General features: G+C 39.0%; 1 protein-coding gene across 5 annotated transcripts in view; it reads right to left on the bottom strand.

The window, feature by feature from the left end:
- TUB (TUB bipartite transcription factor) overlaps nucleotides 1-26,874 on the bottom strand; it is a 209,044-nt gene that overhangs the window by 14,607 nt on the left and 167,563 nt on the right. For 4 of the 5 annotated variants that reach the window (XM_089521111.1, XM_089521114.1, XM_089521116.1 and 1 more), the window contains 6 exons: nucleotides 26,333-26,470; nucleotides 12,871-13,035; nucleotides 10,136-10,257; nucleotides 7,340-7,531; nucleotides 4,280-4,392; nucleotides 2,817-2,931 (listed from right to left, as the gene is read on the bottom strand). In XM_089521111.1, coding sequence (XP_089377237.1) covers nucleotides 2,817-2,931; nucleotides 4,280-4,392; nucleotides 7,340-7,531; nucleotides 10,136-10,257; nucleotides 12,871-13,035; nucleotides 26,333-26,470 — 845 coding nt within the window. The remainder of the gene's footprint in view (nucleotides 1-2,816; nucleotides 2,932-4,279; nucleotides 4,393-7,339; nucleotides 7,532-10,135; nucleotides 10,258-12,870; nucleotides 13,036-26,332; nucleotides 26,471-26,874) is intronic. The other variant, XM_089521113.1, reaches the window with a different exon arrangement.

Genomic DNA, 26,874 nt, shown 5'->3' with positions numbered 1-26,874 from the left:
AGAAAATGATTCAGAAGCAAGCTGCCTGAGGCGTTTCATGCCAGCCATTTCTCAATTTACAAATTAAATGCTGACTAAGGTTTCTCGCCAATCCTCTCATTCTTTTGTACATCTGGCAATCAGTTGTGAAGTAACTGCCAACCTTTGACTTTGCTTATGCAACTCAAACCTAGCGGGATGACTCAGAAGCACAGTGGAATCAGCAGTGAGCTTGACCCAAATGCAGCCAAAGGAGCACATGATCAGCATGAGCAAAGAGCATGCAGTGTGCAGATCTGAGCATTTGCATTTGGTATATCAGATGCTCATTCTAGCGAGTTGCATTTGCTCCAGGAAAACCCAGGACTTGAATGGAAAAGAATCATTTGAGGGTAAAGAAACCTTGAGAACATCTGTGCTATAACTGGATGAGTCATCACAACCTTCACTATCATTGAAAAATTAATTTGCCTATGGAAAGAATCAGTCTATAGACATGATCACTAACTAATCAGGATTTGCATCACTAATCGTTTGCACCCAATTCAAGTACCCTTAATGAAATCCAGCACATTTTGTCACAAAGAATTGACTTCAGTGAGGCTTAGTCACAGGTAAATGAGTATAAAATTGGAAAAATGGGTATAAAATTAAGATATATATGAAATAAATATTGAAGATACTTTAAAGTATTTTTCAGATGTTTCACTTTGTTCTCTTCTCATAATTTTACTTATATATTCAAAAATTTAGATTCACGTTTAATACTAAAGTTTAAGGCAGCTAAGAAACAAGAAAACTAAATATTTAATGTGAAGTCGAAAGCTTTCATGACTGGCATCCATGGTTTTTTGTGGGGTTTTCTGGCTATGTGGCCATGTTCTAGAAGATTTTCCTCACAGAAGCTGGTGAAACATCAAGAGGAAAATCTTCTAGAACATGGCCACATAGCCCGAAACCCCCCCAAAAAACCTAAATATTTAAGTTTACACTAAAGAAAAAAGCACCTGAAATAAAATAAAAGCAGTTGTAATGCTAACTCAAAGTTTAAAGCAAAGCATCAGTGCTGTAAGATCCCAGTAAAAGCCTAAGAATATGGTTCAAACTTTGCTAAGTGCTAAATGAAAAGGTGCCTGTGAAATTCAATTTGGGAGGGCAAGCCACACATTGGATACCACTCTAAAAACAACAGCAGCAGAGTCCTGGAGTCATCCACCACAATTGACTGGCCAGCCAGAAGACGGTCTCCAAACAAGATCTTAAGAAGTAGGCAGATTCATGTGGGAGAAGATGGACGTTCATAATACCTAGAGCCCAGGCTGTTTAGGCCTAAGCCAGTATTATGAATTGGGTACAAAAGCAAACTAGTGGGTAATGAAGCGTTTTAAGCTCTGGTATAACATGTTGATGTTGGGAGGGCTGCAATACCAATCTGGCCACTGTGTTTTGAAATAAGAATTTCTGGAATGGCTTCAAAGACAACTCTACATGCAACACATTACAGCAGAAATAAAACTGTATAAACACTAAAGCCTCTTTCTTTTTTTAGAGTGATTTGTGTAGAACTATTGAAGACCAGGTAGGTGAAGACATGCTGAAGATCAGGCTAGCTCTGCCCATCTGACAAACCCATCAACAGTGTCCTAATTCCATTTGTCCCATTTTCCAATTTGTTTTACAGGAGGTTTTTTTAAAAAAAATTAAGCTATGATTCACACAGACATTCCATCATTCTAAGAAGTGTCAATTTGGATGATAAATTCAGAGGCAGACATTTTGACAGGGTAATATACATAGAAGAAACATGCCTAATTACCACATCTAATTCCTAACAGCTACCTCTGTCATTCCAGATTTTGGAGCATGGGAAATAACCCACTAAGGGCTGGATTTCCTCCATCAAATGAACATGAGGGTTAACCTTTAGGCTGGATGTCACTGCTCCTCCCTTCTAGATACACAGGTTGGAGAAGATAAAGTTTCTTGAGATAAAGAGTCCCCATAACTGCAGATGCCTCCTGGGCACTGTGTTATTTATACAGTTTGAATCCAGACTATCTGAATGACCACATTTTCCTATGTAAACCTGCCCAAGTTTTAAGATCTTTGTGCATTCTGTCATCCCCACCACTGTCACAGCTATGCTCGGTGAAGACACACGGGAGAGCATTTGCAGTGACTGCTTGCAGACTATGGATTTCCCTCCCATGGGAGACTCAATGTCACCCTCTCTGCTCTCCTTACCAGCTGGCAAAACCATTTTTATTTTAACAAGTCTTCCACTTTTAACTGATTGTGCAGAAGAATTTTATAAAATGGGTCATGTTGAACTGATCTTTATATTGTAAACATATTTTCAAATGCTTTTAAATCAATTTTTAAATTAATGTGAACAGTATTGTCTATTTGGTGGTTTTAAAATGTTTTATTTATATCTTGGTTTTAGTTGTGTTTTATTCTTAATTTACATTGTAAGCCACCTTGGGTTATGTTTTGGGATAAAGGAAGGATATAAATTAAGCTAATAATTTTTGCAATGTTGGTGGTATTGGTGGCTAGTTTATGTCAGAAAGGAAGCCTAAGAGCATCATTTGAGAAGGCAAAAGCAGTTCCACTCTCAGGTTCCCTTCCCACATTGCTGGCAAAGGCAAGACTTCAAATACATGAGACAAGGACCATGTGCAACCCAAATTTAGGAATAAAGCAAATGTAGCAGATGGGGAAGTAGTTATTTCTCAATGATTAGTTGGATGAAAGGTTTATATAGCTTTATATGCCTGATTATCATTCATTTTATTGAAATAAGTTTCTTTGCTTGTCCTACAAATGGTACTTACATAGCAAATAGCAGCCAGCTCCTGCCGCAGATTACTTGCTTCTAAACTCAATGTTGTTTTCATTGGATTTACTCCATTATCATAAACTGTAAACTTTGTCCCCATAAGGTTTGATCTATAAGAGAAGAAAAACAAAGTGCCTGAGAGACTTGATTCATTATCATTATCTAAGCCTCAAGCACTCAGGGATAATTAAAAACAATATAATGTATAGCCATCTGATAACCCCAGATCAAAATGCACCTCTAGAAGGCAAGGCTATAACAGAAGGAATGCCAGACTGAGCTAGCCTTTCTTATACAATTCTGACAGAATTTTCATGACATCTCAAATACAATTAAAGACTAGAGATGCAATCTCACGAGAACCCAATTATGAGGAGCAACATGTTATTCTGGTTTAATTGATCCAGAATGAACACATGTTCACTTACTCCATTTGTGTATTATCTCTTCTCCAAGGAGCAAATTGGGATCATCCTCTTTCACTCTTACACTTAATCATCCAGTGAGATATAGAACAGAAGGTTGACAATATGTGGATAGACTACAACTCCCAACAGCCTTAAGCAGTGGAAAGGAATACTGGGAGTGTGTCTCAACAACATCTGGAGGGCCACATTTTACCCATCAGAGAGTTGGGCAGTATCTTGCAGATCATCACCCAAAACCTTCTCAATGCATGGTCTATAATGTGAGATGCAGTAACAGTTTGCTTGACGGAGAGCCATGCAGCCTTTGCTGAAACATCTCCAGTGGGGGATGGTCCACTATTGCACATTTCTTCCCCCTGGGAAATTTCTGCAAATATTTTTAAAATGCTGGCTTCCCTGCAATTCCCACCCCTTGGTTCTCTTGAGCTATGGTAAGCAAGTCTATGCTTTCCTCAGCTGACAGCTGTTCAGCTATCTGAAGACCACGGTCATGCCTTCTCTTATTCTTTTCTCCACAGGACTAAGTATAACCAGTTCTGGCCATATTCCTCTTCTAAACATGCTCTAGTGTGACAATGTCCTTTTTAAAATGTGGGATCCAGAAGGGACACAATATCCAAATCTGGTTGAAGTATAAAACAAAGCAGAATTATTACTTTCTGTTATCTTGTGCTTTTCTTTTTTAAATGCAGTCTAACTGGTTGGTGAGTCTGGCCCTAGCAAGTTTCATGGCTGAGAGAGTTTGTACCCAAGTCCACTGTTCTATCTACTATCAAACTAGCTTTCATATCTCCCTGATATTCTCCTTTTGATTCCTCTTTTGGTGATTTTGTACCGCTTTAATTATTCTGGCATAGAGAAACAAAAGGATAATTAAAGTGGATTAAAACAGTAATCAATCTGAATTAAGAGGAGTAATAGCAACTGCTCAATTCTTACGTCAGTTCTGGTAAATTTTTAACTATTACTAAAAGTATATTGGTATCACTCAATCATCTGCATCAACATGAAGACTTTTTCTCCAATTTACCTCAGTTTTCCAAAGAAACTCTCTCCGCCTCGTGACAAGTCTGTTGGGTCAATGGAGATGAGGTAATTTGAGGTTTTGCTCTTCTTTCGCTTTCTTCCAGCTAACAAAAATACCTAAACATTTAAAAAACAAAAAACACTCTTGGGAAAATCTTTCAAAACCATTAGAAAAAGAAAACTGAATCTAATTTTCTTGTGGCTTATCAGCAGCAGCAAAAATATAGAAGGTCAAATGACAGTTAGCAAAAAAAAAAAGCAGGGGGGTTAAAATCAGCACAGGAAACTACTCACATCAATTCATTATTTATGATTTAAATAATTAAACCTAGGAAACACTGTTAAATGTTTAATTTGAGTTTCAACCGTCTCCTTCAAGTAAAGAAAAAATAGATGCCAGTTTGGGTCAGAAGTGTAAAGAAAACAACTGCTAATCAATGCAAGACTCCAAGCATGATGTCTGCTAAGGATAAAGTTCAATGAATGGAAATAAAGGTACCTGAAGCCATTGGGGGGGGGGGGGGGGGAGGGGAATAAACACTACTTTGTGTCCCTAAACTTTCATTCATCTTCACATATGAATTTTCATATATGATGTCTGCATGTACAATGAAAACTCATATATGGTGTAAGAAACCTGTGAGGTTTGCTAAAACACAGAGAAAAGCAAGAGAATCCAAGCCAAGCTGTAACTATGCACTGCACATATTAACAACGTTTACACATATTTCTATTAATGAAAAGCACCACACAATGTTTGTTTATTTATCCTTAACTTGCCACACAGTCTTAAATTAGCCCAACAAGGGGCTCTGCAACTGTAACAATTTATAAAACAGCCTAAAATTTAATTATATGCTTGCATATCTTTGGTATATCGTAAAAATACTCATAATGGGAGAAGAGCTGTAGCTCATGCGTACAGCACATGCTCTGCATACAAAAAGGTCCTGGATTCAGTTGTTAATAATAATAATAATAATAATAATAACAGGATTTATTTATATGCTGCCCAATCACTGGGAATCCGGGCGGCTTACAACAGAGGGGATAATAGACGGTTCCCTGCCCTCAGGTTTACAATCTAAAAGACACGACACAAAAGGAGAAGGAAATGGTGGGGGGAGGAATCAGGTCCAGCATTCTTCTCTCCCTCAGGCCTGGACCAAGGCAGATGGCTCTTTTTCTTAATCGAGGCCGGGCCCGATGGCGTTGGGCCTGTCCTTTCACTCCCTCCAGGCCATGAAATAATAACTTAAAGTACAACTTTCTGAAACCCATGAAAACAACTACATCAGCAGAATCAAAAGAAAACCGTACAGTTTCTTTCTGCACAAATGGATCCCTGGACGTGATGTTCATTAGTCACAGTATTGCATAGGTGATGTGGGAGCATATTATCTTAGCATTAATTTGTTAGTTAGGACAGCACTTTGAAGAGACTCTTCCTCATTCCAGTCCTTTTCCCAACATGTCCTCTTTCTCAGAGCTAAATTTTTCTGCTTGGGTGGATTTTTGAAATGTCCTGGGATTTTTAAAATGTCCATTCCTACTTCACCTCCTGCTCACTTCTTCATCACTCCTGCCTCCTCATTACTGTCTCCCCGACTCCACTGGCAGCTGCACTAGGAGAAGGATGGTCTGGCTTGACAGAGTGCACAGAGAAAGAGAGACACAGAGAGAAAGAGGCTCAAGGCAAGGAGGGGAAAGAGAGACAAACCCATAGTGAGAAGGTGAGTTACTGAGAGAGATCATGAAGGAGTGATAGATCATGGAAGCTTCATGGATTGAGTGAGGCAGCTCTCAGAAAAGGTGAGGAAGGAGAAAAGGAAAGCCAAACTTGTTGTTATTTAAATAAAATAAAGGTTAGGAATATTTCTAGTAGTAATTATCAAAGCTTCTACAGTAGAGGGAAAGTTAAGAGTCACCATAACTGTTGGTGGTTTGAACTACAGTGTGCCCTTGGTATCCACCTGGGTTTGGTTCCAGGATCCCGTATGGATACCAAAATCTGTGCATGCTTTAGTCCCATTAAATACAATGGCATAATAAAATTGTGTCCCTTATATAAAATGGCAAAATTAAGATTTGCTTTTTGGAGATATACCTGTATATATCTCCAGAATAAATACAGTAAATATTTTCCAGCTCTGGGTGGTTGAATGGATGCAGAATCCATGCAGAAAGAGGGCTGACAGTAGTCAGTTGGCAAGTGTGTCCTCTTTTTTACTTTTCACTTTACTGCTGCCTCTTTTGGGAATAGGGTTCAGCCCCTTGGAGGGCTCCTTGAGCCATGTCAATAGGGCTGTGCAGATTCAAAGCATCACTGACCGTGGCCACCACCAGCTGCCACAGAAGTGTGCTTTAGGACACTTTTGCACAGGAGAAGTACAATAAAATAGATTGTTGTTGTTGTTGTGTGCCTTCAAGTCATTTCTGACTTCTGGCAACCCTAAGGCGAACACCTCCCACAGGGTTTTCTTGGCAAGATTTGTTCAAAGAGGTATTGCCTTTTGTCTTCCTCTGAGGCTGAGACTGTGTGATTGTGTGACTTGCCCAAGGTCACACAGTGGGTTGCCATGGCCGAGCAGAAATTTGAACCCTGATCTCCCAGTGTCCTTGTCCAGTGCTCAAAATGTTACACCACACTGGTGCATAAATGCTTCAGTAGAATAAACTTGTGCAAGATCAGCATGAGAAATGATGATACAAGGCCATTTGATGATCACTTTCCTACAACTATTCATCCTGTAGACCTTATGACACATGGAGAAGAATGCTCTTTAACTGTGCAATCCTATAAACATCCTCCCCATAAATAAACTACATTGAGTTTTCTCTCTTCTGAAACCTGAGTGTGTAGGAGTTTAGATGAAAGCAGGCTGATATAAATGTTTGCCTTTCTGGCTGCTAAACATACTATACTAACTATCATACACTCTTATATGTTAGGCGTTTGGGGAATGGAGGATCCAAAAGATGAGCCTAAGGATTTTCCCCCACTTCTGCAACTCCATTTCTGCTCTGCTGTTTCATATACAACCAGCAAAATGTGTCTTATGACCTTTTTACCATCCTCCCTTTCCAAGTGGAGGTAGTATGTAGGGTACATTCCGCGATCCATCCCCTTCTTGTCTCTCGTGATTCGGCATTTGACAGTAACACCCTGAGGAGCAGGCCTCACAGCAAACTCCTCCAGGTCATCAACATCTATCACAAGGTTATTAGTTGAAGGGCTGGGCCCTGAGGCTGTTTCCTAGAAGAGGGAGAAAAATGAAAATGTACTGGAAACATAAACAATCAGATCAGGTCATTTTGATGGTAAATGTAAGCAGAAGCCTGAGTGAAAACCAAAGTAGATCTGGCATGCTTTATTGGATCAGATCATCTCTCTGTCAACAGTGCATCTTTGGGTGGGACAGGAGGGACACGTGTACTGGAGTACAATTTGAAAAAGGAAATATCCATTAAAGATCATGCACCATATGGCTGCTGTGTATGGTTTCAGCATAGTAAAAGAACAGCCATGTGCTTGCTTACTCCTGAGGTGGGGTGCTATCAATATGCTGATGACACCCAAATATATTTCTCCAAGCCGGCAAAAGCAACATCAGCTAAGGATAGTGTATCTCCTCTGAATGATTGCCGAGAAGAGGCAATGGGTCGGATGAGGAAAAACAAACTGATGTTGAATCCAAACAAGACTGAGATGCTTACTGTCAAGGGTCCTAACCTGACCTGAATTTGAGGGTATGTGCATGAGTCCTGGATGGGGTTACACTTCACCTGAAAGACTGTGTTTGCAGCCTGGAAGTATTTCTGGACCCATCTCTCCAAAAGACAGCTGAACCAGGTGTGTTTACTATCAGCTTTGGCTGCTATGCCTGCTGTGCCCCTTCCTAGAGTTTGAGGAACTAAAAATGACCTGGCCTTCTGCAACGTGCTGTACATTGGGCTACCTCTGTGCCAAGTTCAGAAACTTCAATTAGTTCAAAACGTGGCAGCCAGATTGTTTAGTGGCACATCTAGGAGTGATCATATTACACCAAGACTAAAATTACTCCACTGGCTGCCAATTAATTTCCAGGCAAAGTACAAAGTGATGGTTATTGTCTTTAAATCCCTACATGGTTTGGGCCCAGGTTACCAATGGGCTCTCTTCCTTCGACATAACCCATCTCTATGCTCAAGTCCTCTAGAGGACATTCATGCCAGCCAATCAGGACTAGGTTGGCAACTGTTACCCAAAGGACCCTTTCCTCAGATACCCCCTAGACTCTGGAACAACCTGCCAGAAGAAATTCAACAGCTAAATACACCATCTGAATTTATATGTTCTTTTAAACTGATGTTATGTGTTTAACTGGTTTGTGTATTTTAACTGATGTTATGTGTTGTATTTTAATCTGTTGTTGTTCCCTTGATTCATAGGGAGAGGCAGGAAAGAAATTGTTGTTGTTGTTGTTGAGGGCAGCCAGTCAGGCAGAACAGTTTATTTGCTATTTCTCATTGGCTCCATTCCACCTTAACACAGTAACTATGGCCGAATCATTTGATACAGCTTAATGGAGAATACCCCTAAAGCCACCAAATCCCATCTGATCTTGAAAAGCTAAGCAAAGTATACCATGGCTAGTACAGGGATGGGAGACCACCAACAAATATCGGGTGCTAAAGGCTATATTTCAGAGGAAGGAACTGACAAGACCACCTCTGAGTATTCCTTTCCTAAGCAAACCCTATGAAATTTATGGGTTCCCCATAGGTTGGCAGATGACATATGCACGGGAAATGGAGGAGGAAGGCTGCAATAAAACTGTAGGTAAGTGATGTCAGTCAGCAACAGACAACAAGGTGGGTTGTTGTGTGTTGGTGCAACAGCTTTTGATCAGGAGCAATCTATCTGGGAAATAAAAACTAGAATGTCAGGAACAGTTATCTGTTAAATATTTTTAAGTCTCATCAGGGGTGTGGCTACAGGGGGCACAAAATAAGGATATTGTTCCCAAAATAAGAATTCTACTAGTTGAGTGTTTAGATATATAGTGTAGACATCCAAAGAAAAAGGCCAGAGAAAGTTCCCAAGTGGGTATGAACTCAGCAAATATAAGGCTTGTAAATATGAATGAGTTTTAAAGCCTCCTTCTCTGCAATGTTAGAAATTTAGGGAATGACAGAAAATTTGAGGGTCAGAATTCTTATTTAGGAGGACAATGCCCCTATTCCTGGCCTGCTACACCCCTGATTCTCCTCAGTGTTTGATACTGTAGGAATCAGGAATCTAGGAAACCAAAAGTGAAGACACCCTCATATTGTTTAAACCACCTCCCTCCATTCCTATTTGATGGCCTCATAAATTGCTCTCCTAAATTTCTCACGGCATAGTTGAGTTTCAGGATATACTTTTTTAATCATGTGAAAAGAGTAAGGCAAGAAATGATGCCTTACAATTATGTTCTTGTGTGCCTTCAAGCCCTTTCCAACTTATGGGTTTTCCTTGGCAAGATTTGTTCAGTGGCGTTTTGCTATTACCTTCTTCTTAGAGTGTGACATGCCCAAAGTCACCCCATTGGTTTCCATGCTGAATCCTGGTCTCCAGTTATAGTCCAGTGGTCAAACCACTGCACCGCACTGGTTCATACTGTCAGGGACTGCTTCCAAACTGTGAAGCTGATTGGGCAACTGAGAAACAGCAGAAGGAAAAAAACAGGACCTTTGCATTTTCCAGGAAAAAAAATTCCTTTAAAAAACAAAGAACCTACTGGGATGGCCTAAGCATAAAAATTTCTATTGTTTCAAACAAATGAGCCAGATTATCTCTGAGACATGTTTTCTGGTTGCATCACATCTGACTTCTCACCTTGTTTGATTTTTTGCTTGTTGCAGAACCTGGTCGGGTATTACTATTCAACTGTGAGGAACTTGAACTGTCTTCATCATCCTCATCCTCCTCTTCATCAAAATTCATGCTACTCGAAATACCTAAAGGAAATCCATCACACTTACAAAAAACAAGACTGTTGCATATTCAAATTATTTACATCTAATAAGCATCTCATTTGCAATATTGTATCTTATATTATATCTTGTATCCATCATTCTTTGTTTGGCAGAGATAGAAACTGGGAACTGCTTTAATATTATGCCAACAGGCAAAATAGTTAAGTAGGTATGGGAAATGTAATCTACAATAGTTAGTCATTAATTCAATAAACTTATATTCCACCTGTCTCCTGGCACAGGTCCCAAGGCATCTTATTATACACGTTTAACGCTTTAAAAATATTAAACAAGCAATCCTATTTTAAAATACTAATTTAAAATAGTTTAAAATACATTTCTGTTACCTCTTGCATTTCACACTTGAATGGTACATGGAGGGGGGGAAGCAATATAGGCAGCACTCATTTTTAGTCCACAAATACACATAGAAGAACATAAAACCTTGTGTTTATAGAACACTACTGCAGATGTCACACTCAAATATAAGTCCCATAGAATTCAGTGGGATTATTTCCCAGGAAAATGTGTACAGGATGGTAGCCTAAACTTCTTAGGATGTAACTCTTTTCACTTCTGCACAAAATACATGATCACATGACATCTCAGAATTACTAAAATACAGCTTCTGCCTACCAGTACAATGCCATTGAGACCACTTAAGGTCCATTAAAGGCTGATTCTTTTCAATGACATTAATGGTTATGATAGCATCTGAAAATGGAAAAGCAGTTAAAATGAAGGGAATGATTGCACAGTTCTTTAGACTAGATTTGCTAGAAAAGAAAATTGAAATTGAAATGGCAGAACATTTCCTACGGGCTGGTGTGGCATATCTTTATAAAGGGTACCAAATAAAACAGTTGGCTTTTCTTTATTTAACTGGTGTTTCCTACTCATTTCACTTACCTACAGGACCCAGATAAGACCTCCTGGATGCTTCCTGAGGAGCAAACAAGTTCACAACACATCCCTGCCACCGCTGAACAACTTAAACAGAATTACCTGCCAAAGCCAAACAATTCCAAGAAATATTGCCAGACTGGTTACTGGGATATCCAGGAGTGATCATATCACACCAACATTACAATCACTCCAGTAGCTGCCAATTAGTTTCCAGGCAAGATACAAAGTGTCAGTTATCTTTTAAAGCCCTACATGGTTTGGGTCCAGGTTACCTACAGAAACACCTCCTTCCATTTAGTCCACCTGTACACTCAGATTCTCTAGGAGATATTTATGCCAGCCAGTCAGGACTAGGTTGGCAACTGTCACCCAAGGGACATTTTTCTCAGCCACTCCCAGACTATGGAACAACCTGATAGAAGAGGTTCAACAGCTAAATACACCATCTGAATTTAAACAGCATTAAAGCCCAGTCTCTTCCAGCAGGCCTATCCAGATCATTTTTAAATTGTGAATTTTAAAGTATGGATTGATTGTTTAATATATCCATATTTTACTGGTTATTTAAAAAAGAAATGATGTGTGTTTTTAACTAATGTGTTTTTAACTGATGTCATGCATTTGTTAATCGTTGTTGTTAAAGGCCTCAATCCATGGGGAGAGTTAACTAAGAAATAAATTTTAAAAACTACTAGTAGTAGTAGTAGTAGTACTAGTAGCACAAACTTTTTCTGGGAACACCTCGCCATTGCTTATAACCATAACACAAAATTGGAGATAAGGAGATGTGGTTTTAGAAGAACTGCACACTTCCCAGGTATCCATATGGCTAACTCATTGGTTACTGAAAGTCTCACCTACATATTAACCTAGAAAAATTGCTTACCGATAGAAATGTTTTCAAGGCCTATAGTGTCAGTTGAGCCCTACAACTGATGCATTTTACCTTTCTATGGCGGGATACATACCGCCATATAGTACGTATTGTATACGTACTAGGGTTAGGAAGGGGCGGTGCTTCCGCACCCCCCTAACCCTAGTACGTATACAATACGTACAAGATGGCGGCGCCCCTTCCACATGGGCGCCGCCATCTTTACGTACTGGACGCATAGCGTCCAGACATGTCGCGGCGCCTATGACGTCGCGAGTCCGCGCCAGGCGCCTCGCGACGTCATAGAGGCGCCGCAAGAAGAAGCTCCGAAATGGAGCTTCTTTTTTGCTCCGTGCGGGAGCCGCGCAGTTTGACTGCTGCAGCTCCCGCGCGGAGCAAAAGGCGGCGGCGGGGAAGCGCCGCAAAGCGGCGGTTTGTATCCCGCCAAAGACAGTATATAATCCCCTGGCATTATGAGTTGGAGGGATGCACAGCTAAGCTGTACTCCTACACAAGACCTAGTATAATCTACTGATGTGTTCTTCTGTAGCTCTTTTCCACAAAGTGTCACTATGGGTTCCAAATGTGTAGTTTTTAACAGGGTTATGCCTTTTCTTATGAAAACTCTCAGTTAAGAAGCCCCAAAGTTTAAAAAAAAAATCAAGTCAAGTCATATTTTGGCCTAGATCATGGCTATGAAGATCTTTTTCTTTGTCTTTCTATGATTTGGCCTTTCGTTCACAACAGAGTTTAGGTGAATCATATAGAGAAGAACAAATTGGCATGAACATCAGCAGGGTACATTGAAACCTTACCTTTCTTCTGCATCGTTACTCTAAGATCCTGCTTGCCTTGTTGCTGACTGGAAGCTATTATCTCACCATCATCCTCATCTTGACCAGCTTCTCCAACAGTAAGGATCTGAACCCGGCTCCCAATTTCCTTTACATCATCTTGGAAAGCAGCTGGACCATCAATGCCTACCAAGCGGCAAAAAAGCAAAACAAAAACAAAACCAGTGCCATTATCAAAAAGAAATAACATGCTTCAACCTTTATTTACCTATGAAGTCACATCTGGCATTCAATTTAAACAATAATTGGAATGGCAAAATCATGGACAGGGTGCGGAGAGGGAGAAATGCCCTCCTGTCATTCTGAATTGCTTCCAGAAGTCTTGATCACTTGATCTTTTAGCAAAAACAATCAGGAAATTGTATTGATGTCAATGACACAAGAAAACATTCTGCAGAGCAGTTAGCTCCAGGTGAGGGAAAGAAATTGCTACACAGACATTTTCTCCATGTGGGGAAAAGAGAAACGTAGGGTTGAACCTCCTGACTGCCAGAACTTTGAGGGCCCACAGGTTCAGGAAGAGAAGTTTTACCAAAGTTTGAGAATTTTATTCAAACACATCCACACATTTATTTGTTGAAGGCATCTAGATATTGCTTTTCTGCCCACCAGAGCCCCCAAGCAATGCACAATGGATAAAAACATTTTTTTTAAAAAAATCAGAGATTTTAAAATCTAAAAGAAAATAAAGATACTCCTTTAAAATAAGTTGTAAATAATTTTCAGCCAATCTGCTAAGAGCTAGAGCAGTTTCAAGAAGCAAAGGCCATGCTGAGTAACACTCACCAGTAGCTCAGAAAAGATGGAACCTGCCTAACTTTCTTTGGCAGGGAAATTCCACAGTCAACACGCTGCAGCAAAGAGACAACCACACCAGGGCAGCTCATGGACCACAGATGGTGCAGCTTCCCCTCTCACAGCCCATAAACCACCACTAATAACAGCCCAGGTGGCGCAGTGGTTTAATGCAGGTACTGCAGCCACAAAGTTGTGCGTTCGATCCCAGGGCTCTAAGGTTGACTCAGCCTTCCATCCTTTCATGGGTCAATAAAATGAGTACCCAGCTTGTTGAGGGCAGCTGGCTTACAGATTGTAAACCACTTAGAGAGTGCTGAGTTCACTATTAAGCAGTATAGAAATGTAAATGTTATGCTAAAACACACACACCTCTTTCCCCACAAGAAAATGTGGGGCACTGGTCTTGGTTTCAACTGCCTGGATGCAAGAACACTTGTTTTGGTTGGAAATAGGGAATGAATGAATAAGATGCTTTGTCTGGAAGTAGGGAATGAATGGCAAAGAAATGTCTTATCCACAACACCACTAAACATGGAACACAGCCCTGTCTACCCAGCTACTTAAAACATCCATGTATGGAACAGAGGCTTGGTTTCATTCAGATGATTCACCAACTGAGCTCAGAACCAAGCTGTAGAGATAAAAGTTCGCTTCACTCTCTTTGAGGGGAAGGCCAGTTACATTTTATTATGATGGCAGGTTATTTTAAAAAAATATAAATACATTTCATCTCCATGTTAAGACATGGATAATTCTGAATCAGTCACCTTTTTCAAAAATTGCTTTGTACTATATGAGATACAGTATTTTGATTCTTTTGAATAAAGGTTTACATGCTTCCTGCTCTATCAGGCTGAAAACTCACTCATCAAGACAGAAATGGGAAGCTATTACTAACATGCAATTGGTTATTACAAAATGTCAACATCTTAATATGATAGATCACAAACAGAAAAAATTAAATACGAAGTACCTTGGGCAAACATTACCTAATTCCCTCTTCAGCTGATAACTTTGATTTGCTTCATCCATTTTTTTTAATTAGGAAATTTAATTAATTCTTAACACACATTCAAAAGTGCATTGAAAAAGCATTGTGAATTATGCTGATGCTTGATTTACCTTTGCAAAACTCAGAAATGCCTTTAAGAGCTGAGGTACATGATACATTAAATACACAGCATGCAGCTAAATAAATCCACACAGATAAATAGGAGACATTTAAATACCCCTACATTTGGTAAATAAATAAAGATAATAAAGCTTGTGACTCCAGTGGTCCTAATCCACATCAGAGCTCCTCATGCTTGCTAGTAAGTAAAAGAGACCTCATCTACATACTAGTTATTTAACTTATCATCTAATTTCTCTCTAAGAATTTGCAACTAAGAATTAACTTGGCATAAAACTGTGACAATTGTCTTGCCTTACATTGCTATATACTGTAAATCTTCAAAAATTAAATAGGAATGCTTTCTTAGGGAACAAGAAGGTACACTGTAGCCATAATCATTCTACAAATAATGAAAGAAGCAAAAGTAGTCATGGAAACTAACTTATACTTCACCATAGAGATTTTCCTGATAGTTCCCTTACAACAATTGCTGAAGATTTGCCAGACGCAGAACAACACATATAATAGGCCACCAGTTGGACTCATAGCAGCAATTAATAGGGTTTCTTTAGCACACTCATTAAATCACAAATAATCAATACACAGTGTGATAATAGATACGCCTCCGACTATGCATACAATGAAAGATGTGATGCAGATGGATTCAAGAGTATTAGAATTGCAGGAGGCCTTGTAGACTAATAAATCCATCCCCCTTGCTCAATTCAAAAAACCCAGAGTGAAAACATTCTCAAGAAATATTCAAGAAACATGGCTACCCCTTCATTTTTGTATGTCTCCAGGTCTTTTCACACAACATAATTATTCCAGTATGATTCCACTAGAACTACCATGGCTGTATCCTAAGAAACCCTGGCGTTTGTAATTTGTTGAAGCACAAAAGCTCTTTGACTAAAAATTTTAAATTCTTATTCTTCAAACTACAAATCTCAGGATTCCACAGGATATTGTCATGGCAAGAAAAGTGGAACCACAGCACTATAGGCCAACTTCTCTTTCCTATGCTCTGTATGCATAAACATGTACATGCACATATGCAAACTAAATGTCTATTCAAATTTAATGTTGCATCTTGAAATAATATTTTTATGAAGAAAAATAAAATCAGTCTACTTTACTTTAGGTGATTTTCCCAATGATAACAGAAATGAAACTGTGTGAGATGTTTCAGCTCAGTCTTAACATATACAGGAGGACAAACAAACCAGTTTGTCTCATCGGATGTAAAATCCTTGGCTCTTTTTCCTGGAGTAGTTACTGCACTCAAAAGCCTAGTGTATACAGTGAAGTGACATCTGCGCATTAGAATTCTGAAGCGTTGCTTCAAAACACATATCATCGCCATCCTGGCTGAAAACTTGGCAGGGCAATACTTCAAAGAAACACTGGACTGCTTTGAAATTAAGAGGAAGGATAGGAGGTTAGCAGTAAAAATAAAAGCACAATATATTAAACATTATTTTTTTATCTACAGCTTACCAGAAAGACACTCTTAAACACTATCATTTAATTCAAATCACAGCAAACCAAACAGACAAATACTTCTTTGAATTCCTTGCCTGTTAAGAAACTGTATCATGACAGTAAAGCCTTTTTAAAAACATTATTTTTACTGCTAATTGTGCAAGGAAATGACACATTTACCACTACGCCCCTAGATCTACCATGCATTGCCCTTTTTAACATTCTACAATAGATGAAGGAGGTGCTTAGGCAATGAGTACCTTATCCATATATAAAACGTATCTGGGTAGCTGTGTTGGCCATATAGCAAAGCATAGTAACATCCAAAATCCACAAAACAGTGATACTTTTATTGGGCCAACTAAAATGCACAATATACATGTTGCAAGCTTTTGACGCTGCACTGGCTTCTTCATCTGGCAAAGGTATTAAAACTCATAAAGGAGAAAGAAAGAAAAAGTATGACACCCCTTCATATCTTCTGAACTGTGAACAACAACCACAACATCTTGATAGAATGCAGGCCTATGACTAGCACCGTTGTGGGGTTTTGGTCCGTTTGTCTCCTGTTTGATTGTTGCCAGTGGACATTTTGGTTGACTCAGTAAAGATAACACTGTTTTGCGGATTGTGGATATTATTGTACTTATCCATACAGAATACTTAATGATTCCTGCTGAAAATAGTTACATGGAATGTCCATACTCAGAGGCATGATATCTCCATCTATCAAAACCTGAGGACAGAAAACGAAGGATGCCATCACTTTTGTTCATACTGTTTCTGAGCTTCCACAGGCATTGTATTAGATCGAATGAAAACAAAATTCTGGACCAACAGAGTTGGTCTGTCCAGCAAAGCAGTGCTATATTGTTAAGTGTTCCTCAGGCCAGTCTGAACAGAAATCTCATGCTCTCTCACCATCAAGTTATTTCTGAGTCCTGTGTGCTGTATTAGTAAAGAGATGTTGCTACACACACTTTTTAATTGAACATTTTACTGGTTTTGTTATCTAATTTATTAATAATAAAGTTTTCTGTTAACTAAAATGTAAGTATGCACATCTATCCCATAATATTTCTGGAGTTGGGTATTTTTATTAGGCACATTGTAGAAGGGGAAGGTCTGACCCACTTCACTGCACCTCCACGGTTCCAGTCCAGATCTAACATGTAAGCAAATAATATGCAGTAGGCACTCTGGAGCTGTGGGTTTTGATTGACTATAGATTGTCACGCTCCATGTTATTAAATGATAGCAATGTGACCATGCACATTTTGGCATATCCATGTTAACGCTCCTGCCATTTGATAATAGGGGCCATGATCATTCATATTTTTCCTATCCAGGGGGGTGAGGGGGCTGGAACAAAAAAAAACCCATAAATCCAAAGGTCCCACTGCACATGTAAACATGTTATATTGGAAATTAATCCAATTGCATATCTTCCTTATCTTGTCCACTTTGAAACTCACTGATGGCAACATTTTTATTCATTTTATTTTGATTTGGAATTTGTCCTGTTTTGATTCTTATTAACATAAAACTTTTCTTCTGATGTTTATCTAGAGACCTTTTCATATCACATCATTATAGCATGGTGATTCCAATTTAATTTCCATGCTTCCATCTAATAGAGTCCTGGGATTTGCAGTTTAGGGAGGGGCATTTAGAATTCTCAGCCAAAGAGCTCCTCTGGTGTGAAGTTGAAGGCTTTCACAGCCAGCATCCATAATTTTTTGTGGGTTTTTCAGGCTATGAGGCCGTGTTCTAGAAGAGTTTATTCCTGACGTTTCGCCAGCATCTGTGGCTGGCATCTTCAGAGAATACTGGAATGGAATTCTCTGAAGATGCCAGCCATAGCTGCTGGTGAAACGTCAGGAATAAACTCTTCTAGAACACAGCCTCATCACCCAAAAAAGCCCACAAAAAACTATTAAAATCTCCTCTAGTGCCTCAGTCCAAATTACAAATCCCAGGATTCCATAAGGTGCAGCTATGGCAGTTCAAATGGAAACACAGCACTTTAATTACGGTATATGAAAGGGACCCTGGTCCATGAGAAGTCTATTCAGACCTGAGCTGTCTGTTGACTAATCATTCACAAATCACCCCTTAGTCTCATCTCATTTAAATTGCCAAGGGATCTTATTGATACCCTTGGAATTAGGGAGGCCTTCATCTTCATTAAAGCATAATAAAATCCCATCCTTAAAAAGAAAGCCTAATGAATAGAGATATAGATAGATAGATGATAGATAGATAGATAGATAGATAGATAGATAGATAGATAGATAGGCAGACAGACAGACAGACAGACAGATTTGGATGTGCCCCTGGGATATTATAAAATGACACTACTCTTTTTATTATTTGTCTTAAATGTCATAACATGCAAATTTGTAATAATAGAATGAGGCTATGGTATTAAAATTGTAATTTGCTAAGTTGCAATTGTGGCAAGTGACTAATGGGATTTAATTTTTGCTGTACACATTTTAAGTGATTAACTAGTTTTTCTATTGCCTGAATTGTATAATTCTCCACTCTCTTCTAATTAGCATGCCAATGACTGATTGGGCTGGAAATGGAACTCATTTCAGAAATCATAATCACTGCAGTCAAATTGTTCTGGGGTCATAGGGCAATGTGATGTGTCATCTTACACCAATGAATAACTGGATTTACAGGAGACAAATGCATACACTTAATCAGTAATCTAACAGAAATGTCACTATAACCATACAACTGAGATATTATGATGTTTGTGTTTGCAATTTGCTGTTGTTATTCTCTGGCTTAAAAAAAGGATGGTTAAAATAAATAAGAAATTTGTGATTTTATTTACATCCTTTTCAAGGGTCATATGCCCCCGTGCTAATTCTAATGATAGCTGTTATGCATTATGCCAAAGTTATATATCTTTATTGACCTGTAAGAACATGAAAAGTGCAATCACCCGGCACAAACAGCCATATCCAGCAACCACTTCTCTCATTTTATGAAAAGTGTATTTTCATTAAGCCTAATATTTCCCTGGTGCTCATCTTTAGCACATTATTCAGATCACAGCTTCATCAGTCACAGAGTCACTCTGAAAAACATTTCATATCTGAAGTCCTTCACTGAGTTATTATAAGAAAGATTTTTAGTATTGCTCATATATAATTCAACAGTTTTAGTATTTGAATTAGCTGATTTTTCATTTTTAAAAAGAACAGGGCTCCTTTTACCACAAAGAGGTCAGCCATGCTATGAATGGGTAATTTTACAATAGCTTTAGACCAGAAAATGGGAATGGTGTGAACCACCAGACTCTGGTGTGGCCCCCCACTGACCTATTATTATTATTATTATTATTATTATTATTATTATTATTATTATTATTTCTACTCTGCCTTACTCCCAGTTCAAGACTCTACTCAGCTTACAAGTTAAAAACACCTTGTTAGAAATTCACAAGACATTATAGCCAATCCACACTCTCCCTCCCCAAAAGATTTCACCCCCAAATTTTCTGTTTGGGCAGGGGAAAAAATACAAATTCTTTTAAATTGTAAGCAATCATCTTTCAGTGGGCCCCTCGCCCTGAAACACTCTGAACATAAAGGACCCCCCCTTTAAAAAAAATCCCAAAAGTGCCTAGGTGGGCACAACATCCCTACAAGTTATCAAAATGATTGCCAAGATAGAATGCCTTCAGCCCTCCAAAAAAGGAGCCCAAACTAGCTGGTATGGTCTTCCATGCGCTGCAGCACTGTTGGCTTAGAAAACCACAGAATTCATAAGGCAGTCTGCTGGATCCAACCTAATACAGACTACAGCATACATGCAAAATGAATTTTGAGATTTCATGACATCAGAACTCTATTTATTACTGAACTACACTTTACTATTGTTCCTTCAGATAAAATATCAAACACAACTCTATATATTAAGTCAGTGGATACCCTCTAGAAACATGTGAAAGGGCTTTTGGTTGTTTTAAATCCTGTTTTATGGGAGTCTGTTCATTGTTAAGGATTTTTATGTTAGGGTTTTTAAATCTTAATTTTCAAAAATGTACAGTGGGCACAGAACCACTGATGTATTTTGAGAACACCATACCTTACAAAGATTGTGCTTTGCACTTCAAGAGATATAAACCAAGCAATAGTGTCAATCCCTGTGGTGAATACTTCTGCAAGGCTCTCCAGAGTGGGATTAATTTAGCTGGCATCTGTGATGCGTACTCCATCTCTAAACCTTTGACTCCAGCCTCCTATCTCCAATCCAGCATGATGCTGTGCATGCACAGCCTTTTTCAAAAAGCTCAAAATCCATGTTTCCATGAAAGAATATGTAATGGCGCGGGGAACACAAATCAGGTTGCACACTTCAGTTCTTCAACAACAGATTAGCATAATTTTAGAGGCTTTCTTATAAAAGGATTTTTGGATAGAGCCTCAGGTGTTAAATCACCACAGACTGCAGAGCCTATTTGCATATACAAAGTTCATGCTTTCAGCTGCAGTTAGATACAGAGAAATCTTGTTTCCGCACAAATATAAACCTGAGCTGATTCAAGATGATAGTCCCCAGCATCCTTATGTCCCTGATGTAAGTAGATGAAAATGCTGTTCTTTTCCCAATAAATGTGCATAGAAAAGTTGGGGGGAAATCTGTAAAAAAAGACTATTGAACAAAGTGTTTATATTTCTATGTTGAGATTTCTTTCCCACCATTTCCTGAAATTATAGTGTGATATTAAAAAGCCAGCAGAAATATTAAATATATGCTCTATGTGTGATCTGCCCTCTGTCCAGTCTTAGACAGGTCAGGTTATCATTTAATAGACAACACAGATCTCTGTGAACAAAGGAATGTCTTTGTGGAGCTAGAATGCAGAGCACAACCTTTGTAAGGGATGATGCTCACAACATAAATCATTACTCTTTGCTTGTACTGTAATTTATACTTAAAAATTTGAAACACTAGCATAATCTGAAATCTTTCTGTTTTAGCTTATTGCCACCAAATCTAACTGCCTAGATTGGCTTTCAAGAAACTGGCTTTCAAGAAACAAGGTATACATTGGGTGAAAATATGTAATACGAGTGATACCCAACATTTTAAAAAGAGACTTCAACAACAGAAATTCCCCTTCCTTGCCTTCCCACTTTACCCTTCCATTCTTCCAAATCCCAGAAAGGATACCTTGAACCTTTGGAGCAGATTTGGAAATGTCATGTGAAAGAAATGGGAGGAAAATTCTGCTAATAGTGTTTGTTCCACTCGTAGAGAGAGGATGCATCTATATTGTAGAAATAATATGGTTTGACACCACTTTAACTGTCATTACTCCAACACAATCCTGGGATTTATAGTTTTGTGAGGCACCAACATTCAGTACTACAGTACTTAAAGTAGTGTGAAACTACATTATTTCTACAGTGTAGATGCACTCAGATGTGGCCAGACACAAGTCTTAATTTAAAACTGCAAATGTTAGCTATACACATGCATTGTTATACATGCATAAGTAAATGTAGTCATCGTAAGTGAATATCCAGCAAAAGCAGAAATAACCATAATAAATAGAACATATTTTTAATCAGTACATAATACGATGTACTTTGTTTAAAAGTTGTTTTTGTTTTCCTAAATAAAGGGATTATATCTCATTTTTAAAGAAACTGAACACTGCTAGTGTCTTTTAGAAATATGAACAGGATAATTACACCTAGTTTTGGGTGTCCTGTCCTAAAATTAAGCATGCTTTGAGTTGCTAACAGACTTTAAATTCAGTCCAAATTAGGGAAAATATATATTCAAGTACAAAATTCCTTTATTAAAAAAAGATAGGGAAAAAAGAGGGGGGATTAATTAAGTTTCTATTTAATTAATTAAGTCAACAGCCATTTTGGCCCAGACCTGGCATTGTGCTAAGAGAAAATTCTGTACTGGTTACACCTGCAGGATTTGGCTCTGCCCCGATCAATTTGTAAGAGGGGGCTTTCATGACTGAGACACACAAAATCATTCAATGAGCATTTGTCCAGTCTGCTGTATACAAAGTTAGAGAATACATCACTACATCAATGAAAGTGAATAGCTCTTTCAAATTCAAAAATCAAATGGGTGTTTGTTTCCTTAGCCATTTCTCTGCAGAAAGTAGATATCAAGATAAGCTGATGATTTCCCAGATCAATAGAAATACTACTTATATAAGAAATTTGCCTTATGGCATATAAGGCATAATTTTACCAGAATTCTATAAAATCAGTACATGCCAGACACATTGGAGATTATCAGATGGGGACAAAACATCCTTGCCCCATCCTTTTCCCGTTCTCATACTGTGATCACGAGAAGATTTTCATGCAACGTCATGCTTATCCGAACATTATCCCATCCGGAAAGCACAATTGACCATGATTTTCAAACAACAGTGCAGATCTCATCACTGTCCCATCATTGAAGCAGCATTGCCCAGCATTTTACATTAACAGGAGTTCATGTTAATGCAATGCCGCGTCAATGACAGGACAATAGTGCTGTGATCTGAAAGCCTTTCACGGGATTGCAGTCAAAGATGGGATAAGGACAGGAGAGCAATACCGTCCTTATCCCGTCCCCATGTGATAATCTCCAATTACAGATCAAGGAATGAGTAAGATTAGCAGGGGTAGTACCATTGCAACTAGGCCTTAAATCCACTTGCTAGTCACAGTTAAAGCAGGCCCACTAAGGAATTGTCTACAGAGACAGAAAAAAAACCTGTGCTCACTTGACTTCCGATTCTGGAAGTGAACACACAACTTACACCCTGTTTCCTAGTGAAATCACTTCTTCCAGGCATTAATACAATTTTTAAAAACTCATGTTTGCGGGAGGGGGGGGGACAGATTTTTTACACATCTGTCAGGATCAGCATGGAATTGGGGTAAGTGGGCTAATTGGAGGGCAGGATTAGTCTGGCAAGTTTGGTGTATGTCACCACACACACACACAGAGAGAGAGAGAGAGACAGACAGACAGACAGACATGTTCAGAGCATAGTAGCTGAAGGCTAGTAGGGCTTCTGAAATGGTGGGGTATTTAGTATTTTATTTTTTTAAAAAAAATTACATGCAGTTGTCCCTCTATATTTGCAGTGGTGCTCCGTCATTAATTTGCTCATTCACTCACTCAGGCAATGGTGAGGATTTGCTCCATTACATCACGGGGAATAAAACTGCCTATTTCCTTCACCGTGATTGCCAGAAAAGGGGCACTTTACCTCTGGACACACCCTCACCAGCCATGAGATCAAGATAGATCAGACTATCCCCTCCCTTTGGAGCCGCTTTGGAGCAAGAGGACTCTGTTGGGGATTGGGACAGCAGCAAGCAGAGTGAAGCATTCCATGGCCAGCAAATGCAGTGAAGGAGATACACAGCTTTCATCCTGTTTGTATGTATGTTTGCATCACAAGATATTAAAAACACATTTTTAAAAATAAATCAACAGATAGTCAGAGTAGAGGAGACATTTAGGCTTCCTGCCCTTATGCATTATCACTCACTGGCACGCAAAGGAGAGAAGAGGATTGGAGGGGGTGGTAACTAATAAAGTATGCAAGCTGGTAAGAATGGCAGGTAAACAATAAGGCTATTTGTTGATCTGGTTTTACATACTGGGAACTAAAAAAAGTGCATCCCTTTTGTATTCATTTGAATTTGGGCACGAGAAATGTGTGCCAGTCAGTACAACTTGAGTCCAGGTTATTTCATGTAGTTGTTCACTAGTGGGGTCACTGCAGACCAGGAAAATGTGAGATGAAGCTGAATTTTTCTCATCTGTGTAGACTTCCTGTCAAGGGGCACTCAAATCTACTGCTGGATGATAAGTCAATTCCACTAATTTGATGGGTCTTCTGTAACTGGGGCTAGCAAGTGGATTTAGTTCAATTACTACTAGTAGTAGTATGAGAATTTTTGGTGTGCACACAATGTTTGCCACATACTTTGCTCTTGAATTCTTTATTTTTCTTTAGCAAATTGCTCAAGGAGGCACTTGGATCAAAACAATGATTTGGAACATCCTTAAATTCCTCCCCTCCCACTGGCTATGAGCCTGCACCTAGTTTTCACTGTAGGAGGAATGCTTTATGAAAGACAGTCCAATTTCAGTGGAGCTAATAGCAGAAAAAGGGTCCCAGCATCCTGGGACTGGAATCCTATAATCAACTTTGATCCTAAACCAGTGCCTATCATCGGTAATGGTCTGGATAAAGGCAAACAAACTGTAACTTAATCCATACAAGATGGCAATGCTCCTGGTCAGTTGAAAGGCAGATCAGGGAATAGGGATTCGACCTGTGATGTATGAGGTTACATTCCTCCTACAGATGCCGATGCAGTTTGAGTATGCTCCTAGATTCAACTCTGACCCTGGAAGTTCAGATTTCAGAAGTAGCTAGTACTGTATTTGCAGTTAAATATTCTGTTGCATCAGACATAACTGCAATGACTGCTCTCCATCATCAAAGTGATGCCTGATTATAATACCTCCCAAAAGCCTACCTTGTCAGCCTGGCAGTGCCCCAAGAGTTTCCGAAGCACTGGTGATCAGGGCCCTAGGAAATGATATCTGCACTGTTCTGGACATTGAAAACAGGCACCTGGAGAGACCCTGTTGGAAAGAGATCCCAGATCCTGCTGCTACTGCTTCATTCAATGCACTCCATGACTGGGAGAACACTACAGATGGCATTTCCCAGTGTCCTGATCTGTAGTCCAAGAATATGTTACAGATAATTACACAAATCTTGTCACTTTTATTCTAGTAAGGACATTTCTTACAGGGAACAACTCTTTTATGTACCAATTTTGCAACACAGGAACCTATTATACAAGAAAACAAGAGTAGGTTGTTATGGGTTCACATTCATACTGACTTCAACTTCAGAACGATTTCTTGATGAACATCATTTTTGTTTACAGAAATAGGTATGGTAGGGAAGCAGTCTCCAATCCAATTTGGAAACTTCTTGAGACACCATCCACAAAGGTGACATCAGACACAGACACAAGACTCTGTCTTTGATCAAGTGGATAGGAAAACATTTTCCTACAAGTTTGGTAGTAAAATAAATAGAAAAAAACCAGCTCTTACCAGACCTTTCATATAATATGGATAAAAATATTTCAAGTCATTTCAGATTTATGGCAAACCTATCACAGGGTTTTCTTGGCAAGATTTCTTCAAATGAGGTTTGCCTTTGCCTTCCACTGAAACTGAAAGAGTGTAATTTCCCCATTGTCAACCAATAGGTTTCCATGCCTAAGGAGGGATTCAAACCCTGATCTACAGCGTTGAAGTCCAACACTCTGTAGTCCAAGTTCTGTAAACTTTTCAAATGTGGATTTGAATGGTTGAAATTAAGCTAGGGTTGTGAGGATAGCCAAGTCTGGTGACTATAAACCTTGCTTATTTGCACAACCACAATATTGTTTTATTATTAGAATTTCATACGTTGAGTCTCCCGCTTCTTGCATCATGCTTAAAGATACAGACCACTCCCCACACTGCCCAGTTATAGCGCTGGCTAATGGTGTTTTTAATACCACTTTAACTATCATGGCTGCATCTTATGGTATCCTGGGGTCTGTAGTCTGCTAAAACACAAGAATGCTCTGGCAGAGAATTCTAAACATATCATGAAACTACAAGTCCCATGATTTCCATAGGATGGAGTCATTGCAGTTAAAGCAGTATCAAAGTACTATAATTGTGATGTGTGAAAGGGGGATTATTGAGTGTGGTCCACAAACCTCTACTTACCGCTACCCACCAGAGCAATGGAAATATTAATACTTGGACAGCATAGGCTCTCTCAGTCAAACCTTGCAATTTCCATCTACTAAATGATTTTAAAGAAACTTATTTTGTACAAAATGTAGCTGAAGCAAGATCATTAGCAGCAAATAATTCCCTTAAATTAGTATAAGTATCTTGCTGCTCATCTCATTCTTATTTAATAATTAGTAGCATGCAGCTAACCTTTGTGTTTTCCCTTTTTCTCCAGTCTGGTGTTGCCAGTCTGGCATCCTCCTGTGCCTGCCTTGGTTTTTTTAGTTGATTTCGGGGCTTGTGAGTCCGCTACCATCTTTACATCTTCTGGCTCAGCCTCCTGTACTGCTTGAGAGATTCAGGGCACCCCAACCAAAAAGAAACAAACAAAAGGGAGAGAGACCAAGACAAAGAAAACAAGAGAGAAAATAAGGGAGAAGGAATCAGAAATATGGTATGTGAAGCCACAGAGAAGCAAGCAAAGCAGATTATAAAAGCATATGTTTCCATTAGTTTAGCAGAACGAAAATGGTAAGACAAAAGACTTGTAATGGATTTTTTTCCCTACATGTTGGTTCTTGTATTCTATACAGTCAATGCTTGCCAAATAACTGCCAGTCACTTCATGGGATGTGTTGATTGTGTGAACCAGCTGTATCTGTTTTTACATAGCAGTCTCCAAGGATATAATGGAAGTGATGGTGCTATCTGTACTCAGCCCCCTGTGCTATATAATCAAGAAAGATTTCATT

This window comes from Sceloporus occidentalis, unplaced genomic scaffold, assembly GCF_023333645.1.
Source record: "Sceloporus occidentalis isolate IW3139 unplaced genomic scaffold, rSceOcc1.0.p SCAF_4, whole genome shotgun sequence".
Classification (NCBI taxonomy): Eukaryota; Metazoa; Chordata; class Lepidosauria; order Squamata; family Phrynosomatidae; genus Sceloporus; species Sceloporus occidentalis.
The sequence above is the reverse complement of the archived record's forward strand: the minus strand, read 5'-3'. Positions and strand labels throughout refer to the sequence as shown.